Source organism: Gigantopelta aegis, chromosome 4, assembly GCF_016097555.1.
Source record: "Gigantopelta aegis isolate Gae_Host chromosome 4, Gae_host_genome, whole genome shotgun sequence".
NCBI lineage: Eukaryota > Metazoa > Mollusca > Gastropoda > Neomphalida > Peltospiridae > Gigantopelta > Gigantopelta aegis.
In genome coordinates this window covers 12,988,279-12,995,853 of record NC_054702.1, presented here as the reverse complement: position 1 = coordinate 12,995,853, position 7,575 = coordinate 12,988,279, and the positions used below count along the sequence as shown (strand labels likewise).

At 39.4% G+C, this 7,575-nt stretch overlaps 1 protein-coding gene across 1 annotated transcript in view; it reads left to right on the top strand.

Moving 5' to 3' along the window:
• Positions 1-2,659: 2,659 nt before the first annotated feature.
• The window catches only part of LOC121372170 (endo-1,4-beta-xylanase 2-like), a 28,826-nt gene continuing 23,910 nt past the window's right edge, over positions 2,660-7,575 (top strand). The window contains exons 1-4 of the mRNA XM_041498452.1: positions 2,660-2,747; positions 4,677-4,814; positions 5,446-5,582; positions 6,435-6,533. Of these exons, the coding sequence (XP_041354386.1) occupies positions 4,720-4,814; positions 5,446-5,582; positions 6,435-6,533 (331 nt within the window). The 5' untranslated portion in view covers positions 2,660-2,747; positions 4,677-4,719. The remainder of the gene's footprint in view (positions 2,748-4,676; positions 4,815-5,445; positions 5,583-6,434; positions 6,534-7,575) is intronic.

The following is a 7,575-nucleotide window of genomic DNA, read 5'->3' as shown; positions in this document are numbered from 1 at the left end:
TGCCGGGAGGTATCCAAGAGGGAAGTTTCAAGCGCTTCCCCGACGGCAGTGAGGTGGCCATCCACGATACGGACTTACTAGATGGGACGCTCTGCCTAGTGGTGACGACACGCCGGGAGGGTCTGTACAGACAAGGAATCCTTTTCAGGGATATGGACAACAACACCGTTCACAGAGTACTCAAGATCATCGCCGGCATCCATTACGTCGAGCTAGCAAAAACCCTGCTAGGTCACAGGTGGAGGAAACTTGTGCCACACTTCAACGGCAAGCAGTTCATCTCATCTCCGTAGGCGCCAACCTCCTCAAGAACAAAACGGCCTTAAGGAGGCCACTCACGTGGACATATAAATCGGACTTTAAACTTTTAGACCTTCGTTCAAAATTTTATGTCGAAATTACTTTTTTTTACAAATATTATTAAATAGTCCGATCCTCTCTTCTTTCTCTATTTTATTTTGGGACTGTCCTTCTAAAATGCTCCAAATTATATAAATATTCGACCGAGCAGTCAATTATTTTTATTTTTGGCTTGTAACTTTTTATTTATTTATTTTTAATTCTATTAACTTGTTTTTCTTCACAAATTTCTATTTTCAAAATTCTGCCCATTTTCAACTCTACCCCCCCCTCCCCCCCCCCCCCCCCATCCCGAGTCAGGCCACCGATCTTATCGGAGGTCGGACTCTGGATGGGCGTGTTCGAAAACCTAGTGGTATATGGGCACATTAAAATAGTTATCTATCTATCTATCTATCTATCTATCGATTGCAGCTAATCAGCGGCTTTTAGGCGAGTTTAGGTCCACTGAAAAGAGAGCGAACTTAGTTCCACTGAAAAGAGGGCCCCTTTATTCTAATGTGTCTGTTATACTGTGTTGAAAAGGGGCCATCTATTTCCATAAGTACAGTGTAAAACTGGGTTAATGCCTGCATCAGTTTTGTAGAGTAACATCACATGATTAATTAATCACATGCTAATGGATGTTAGACATTTGATAATTCTCACACGTAATCTTCAGAGGAAAACCACTCTGTTTTTGTATTACTTGCAAGGAATAATTTATATGCACATTCTCACAGGCCGAATGGCACATACCACGGTGTTTGACATACCAGTGGAGGAGCTCTGATTTCGAAAAGAAGCACAGTGTATCAACCGAGAGGCATGTTGGTAAGGCAAACCCAATACTAACTGGCACTGGCACGAAACTCGTTCAGTGTGGCGGGACATAGCCCAGTGGTAAAGCGCTTACCTGATACGCTGTCGGCCTAGGATCGATCTCCGTCTGTGGGCCCATTGAGGTATTTCTCGTTCCAGCCGGTGCACCACGACTGGTATATCAACGGCTGTGGTATGTTATATCATATCTGTGAGATGGTGCATATAAAAGATTCCTGGCTACTAATGGAAAAATGTAGCGTGTTTCCTGTCTAAGACTACATGTCAGAATTACCAAATGTTTGACATCCAATAGCCGATGATTAATAAATCAATGTGATCTAGTGGTGTCGTTCAACAAAACAAACTTAAATTCGTTCAGTGCATTGTGTACTCGTCAATTTTACTTTACAGATGGAACCAATCACTATCGCTCTATTGATAGCAATCCCAATGTCCGTATCGCTGATGGCTGGATACAGCTGAAAGGAGAGTTCACGGTGCCGAGTGAACGTGAGTATACAGACACACAAACACACACACAAACAGACGGACACACAGATACACACACACAGGTAGATAAAACACCTTATTCACCATAAAGCCTCTGGTCCAAAATACAATTGAAAGCAGGCAATATATTCTAAATTACATGTCATGTTCACTATTTATTTATTGAAATTATTCTAAATGAATACTAATGACATCTTAATAAATTGTTCAAGGATTGTCCTCTGTAGATTACACCAATTTGATACAAACAAAATCATTCGTAGTAAATCGTTTGAACCTGAGTACAATATAGGGTAATTAAAAAAACGGTTGCCTTTTTGAGAAAATTATTGTTGAAAATAAACGTGTGTATCTTTCTGAAACAAGGATAAATTTCTCATTGCAAAAAAAGTGAGAGAGACAAATTACCTTCATATATTCCATTAACTGATAGGGCTATATATTATTAACAAGAATTGAGTCTACTCAATGTTGTACTTATTTTCGCATTAGTATCCGACGTGCAATACAACTACCTAGGCGGTATCCAGGTCCAAGTTTAACACTACAGTTTATAAAATGTTATATACTAACGCAGTATATCGTTTATTGTATTATTTACATTGGCAATGGTTTCCACAGGGTCGTTAGGCGTAGCGGCCCGACACGCCTTGGTCCGTAATCTATCCGACACCTCAGACATAATTGGGCATGCTAATGCAAATTGGTAATAATAATATACCGGTTAACATGGTATTTTGACCCCTGTAAAATATTAATTTCCGGTCACTTTTCTACGGCAACACAAAATTAATCTTTCTTGAAAACAACCCTACAACACGTTGCAAATTGGCCTCTAAAGGATAAAGACCGAAGGCCAAAATATCACATTACACCTGAGGTATTGATACAACAGTGTAATCGTGTGTATTTGTATTATTTGTGTGCTGCACCACTGATATTGAATATGTTATATTTATCTTATTGTTTCTTTTTTCAGAACTAAAGTCAACAAAAGTGTATGTGGAAGGTCCTGCCCCTGGGGTGGACTTCATAACGGACGGCGCCTCATTGGTGGAAACGGCAGCGGCCAGGTAAAATGCATAATAGTCGTTCATTGGTGGAAACTGCAGCGGCCAGGGAAAAAAATGTCATAGTCATTCATTGGTTGAAACTGCAGTGGCTAGGTAAAATATCTTATAGTCGTTCATTGATGGAAACTGCAGTGGCCAGGTAAAATGTATCATAGTCGTTCATTGGTGGAAATTGCAGCGGCCAGGTAAAATATATTATAGTCGTTCATTGGTGGAAACTACAGGGCCAGGTAAAATATATATAGTCGTTCATTGGTGGAAACTATAGCGGCCAGGTAAAATATATCATAGTCGTTCATTGGTGGAAACTGCAGCGGCCAGGTAAAATATATCATAGTCGTTCATTGGTGGAAACTGCAGCGGCCAGGTAAAATATATTATAGTCGTTCATTGGTGGAAACTACAGGGCCAGGTAAAATATATTATAGTCGTTCATTGGTGGAAACTACAGTGGCTAGGTAAAATATATCATAGTCGTTCATTGGTGGAAATTGCAGCGGCCAGGTAAAATATATTATAGTCGTTCATTGGTGGAAACTGCAGTGGCTAGGTAAAATATATCATAGTCGTTCATTGGTGGAAATTGCAGCGGCCAGGTAAAATATATTATAGTCGTTCATTGGTGGAAACTGCAGTGGCTAGGTAAAATATATCATAGTCGTTCATTGGTGGAAACTACAGGGCCAGGTAAAATATATTATAGTCGTTCATTGGTGGAAACTACAGGGCCAGGTAAAATATATCATAGTCGTTCATTGAAGGAAACTGCAGCGGCCAGGTAAAATATATCATAGTCGTTCATTAATGGAAACTGCAGCGGCCAGGTAAAATATATCATAGTCGTTCATTGGTGGAAACTACAGGGCCAGGTAAAATATATTATAGTCGTTCATTGGTGGAAACTACAGGGCCAGGTAAAATATATCATAGTCGTTCATTGGTGGAAACTACAGTGGCTAGGTAAAATATATCATAGTCGTTCATTGGTGGAAATTGCAGCGGCCAGGTAAAATATATTATAGTCGTTCATTGGTGGAAACTACAGGGCCAGGTAAAATATATCATAGTCGTTCATTGAAGGAAACTGCAGCGGCCAGGTAAAATATATCATAGTCGTTCATTGGTGGAAACTACAGCGGCCAGGTAAAATGTATAATAGTCGTTCATTGGTGGAAACTGCAGCGGCCAGGTAAAATGCATCATAGTCGTTCATTGGTGGAAACTGCAGCGGCATGGTAAAATATCTTATAGTCGTTCATTGGTGGAAAGGTAATATATATTCGTGCTTATGAAAATGAGTGCTTTCTTCTTTCATTTTCTGAACCAACTTTAAAAAACCCATTATACTTTAGCTGTAAACACCACAAAGTGATTTTTTCAAGATCGCAGTTTTCTGCTTATATGCATGTCTACATTATACTCCTATGAACGTACATGTATGTGTATCATTGTTATCAAAAAAGCTTTGTGCCTACTGTTAACCAAGGGTACTTTAAAAGGGTTTCCTTTATTTAGAAAACTAAAGGATTTAAAATGCATTTGCATGTAATTCTGAAACAGGGGGCCGGGCGCAGCCCAGTGGTAAAACGCTCGGTCTAGGACTGATTCACATTAGTGGGCTCATTTGGCTATATTTCGTTCCAGCCAGTGCACCATGACTTGCATATCAAAGGCCGTGGTATATGCTATCCTGTCTATGGGATGGTTCATAAATATTATAAAGGATTCCTTGCTACTTATGACAAATGTAGCGACTTTCCTCTCTAAGACTATATATTAGAATTAGGAAATGTTTGAAATCAAGTTTCCGATGATTTTATAAATCAAAATGTTTTAGTGGTGTCGTTAAACAAAATAAACTTTCACTTTTAACTTTGTATTTCTGAAACATAATACTAGTAAATCATGATCGATGATTTTATCCCACAGCTGCGTGCCTGTGGTGTCTCAGAGCCTCTTAAAGAATCCTGACATGGAGAGTTTGTCTAACTGGGACTGCTGGGGCTGCACCTGTTCCGTCACTCAGACTCGATACAGCGGGAACTACGCTATTAAGACCAGTTACAGGTGTGTTTGAGATCAAACGATTTTACTTGTGTATCCAGTCTGTGAAAACAAATCTATAGAATCTCGTATCCACATTCCATATTTTAGCTATCAATAATAGTTTTGATTCAGAATTATTGGGGGGGGGGGGGTCATTTTAAAATATTTTTAATTTCAACACATCGTCATAAGAACGTTGGATGCATTTGTAAGATATATTTACAAACGTTCAATATCAACACAAGTCTGGCATGCACCAAATTGTTGCATTAATACACTATATTGAGATTATATCGGGTCCCTCCCCTTAAAACTTGAATATGGAATTATTTTAAAAGTAAGGGGATTGTAATTGTGTTATTTACACACGTTACTATATGAATGTTTGCTACCTTCAGTGAACTGTTTAGGCCCTTATGTCAAATATGTTTACAATAGCAATAGATTCAAAATTGTGAGTAAAACATTGTTTGCCCAGACTTGACAGCAGTAAGTGCAATGAGATTGACATTTGTTTTGCTTGCAATTAAATAAATTTAGTAAAAATGCTTTCCATTTCCCTTTGGGTTTTTCCCATCCCAACCACTGGCCAACGGATGGTATACTAAAGGTTGTAGGAAAGTTAACATATACAAATGTTTGCCGCTTACAGGACCGCCGCGTGGCATGGACCATCACAGGACGTGACTGTGGAACTTGATAAACAATATTCTGTCTCAGTTTGGGTCCGCATCGTGTCTAAAGAGCGACCGCAGAACCTTGTAGTCACGTTACGGTTCGACTTTCAGGGTAAGTAGATTATCTCAGACTGTATTCCTTCTGGTCGGGGTGTAGCAGAGCGGTAGAGGTGTGATAGTTCATAGGATCGATCTTCCGTCATGGACTCCTTCTGTTTCTGTCTCCGTCAATGATCCATGTGGTATGTACTGCCATGTATGATTACAGAAAGTACACATACAATATTCCATTATTACGGACCTGATTAACTTGACCTGTTTATGTTGTAGCAGGATACCTTCAGCCTCATCTCGGGAATACATTATATAGGGATACCTGTGCGTTTAATTTCAAGGATAATGTACCACAACACAGAATCAGCATGGGATCGGTCCCTGCTGGTGGCCAATTTGGGCTATTTCTCTTTCCAGCCAGTGCACCACCACTTTTATACAAAATGCCGTGGTATGTGCTGTCCTGTCTGTGGAATGGTGTATATAAAAGATTCCTGGTTACGAATGGAAAAAATATAGTGGATTTCCTCTAAAGATTACGTCAGAAAATTGTATCAAATTGTGACATTCAATAGCCGATGATTAATAAATCAATGTGCTATAGTGGTGTCGTTAAACAAAACAAACTTTATATTCTACTTTTACAAAATAATTATCTGTAACAATGTGCCCAAGCAGTTCTTTGGAATTGCTATGAAAATAGTCATTTATGATCAGAATAATTAACAGTGTATGTTCAGACTGATTGCCAATTATTCAGATCATTTAATATTTATGTACTGCAATGTACTTACTAGGTTACTTTAGTAGCCTTTTAAATACTATTTAGTCCTGTTTTGAGATACGAATTTCCATATTTCAACGATATTGTCACTTTCTTCTAAAACATATTCTTGTATTTATATTCCAGATGGAACCAGGACGTACCAACATGGTACCTCTTGGGAAAAGATGTCTGCAGCGGATGGATGGGTAGAACTTAAAGGCGAGTTCACAGCACCGAATAAACGTAAGAATGTTAAAGCCAGTGTCTCACTGCGCTTCACTTATTAACGGTAACGCGACTTAAAATATACAATATGTGTGATTTGTTTTTGTTTTTTGTTTTTTTGTAGTTTTTTTGCTGAGAAACTCATAAGTCGTTTTCAAACATTGTCAAACAGCTATCATTATATGTACAAGTTAGTTTAATCATTAATCATCGGTTGTTGGATGTCAAACATATTGTAATTTTGACATTTAGTCTTAGTAGCAAGCAAGGGCTATTTTATATGCACCATCCTACAGATACGATAGCGCATACCACGGCCTATGTTATACCAGTCGTGATGCACTGACTGGAACGAGAAATCACCCAATTGACCCATTGATGGGGATCGATCCTAAATCGACTGTGTATCAGACACCCGCTTTACCACTGAGCTATGTCCAAATGAACGAAGTTATTTGTCTGATTTATGGTAAGGTAGCAAACTATCAATATTGCGACTGTGTAACTAGTTGAAGAAAGTGTTTACGGATCGAAATACATGAAAACATTTCCAGACAACTGTTGCTGGACGTGTTAGTGGTAGAACGCTCGCCTGATGTGCGAACAGTCGCAGGGTCGATCCCACTCGATAGACTCGGAGTTTTCTCCGTACCAACTAGCGTCCCCCCCCCCCCCCCCAAAGACTGACACATCGAAGGCAGTCGTATGTGCCGTATAAAAATATGCATATCAAATATCTGCTGCTCTATCTGCAGGAGTAGCCTATGTTGGGGTAGCCCGAGTACTCTGTCGTCAGAAAGCAAGACGGACATTTGAAGAACAAATATATTTGTCCAAATGTTCGTCTTGTTCTCTGAAGGGCGGGACGTAGGCCAGTGGTAAAGCTCTCGCCTGATGAACGGTCGGTCTGGGATCGATCCCCGTCTGTGGGCGTATTAGGCTATTTCTTGTTTTAGCTAGTGCACCACGAATGTTATATCAAATACCGTGGTATGTGCCATTCTTAAAATGGGATGGTGCATATAAAATATAAAAATACAGCGGCTTCCCTCTCTAAGAC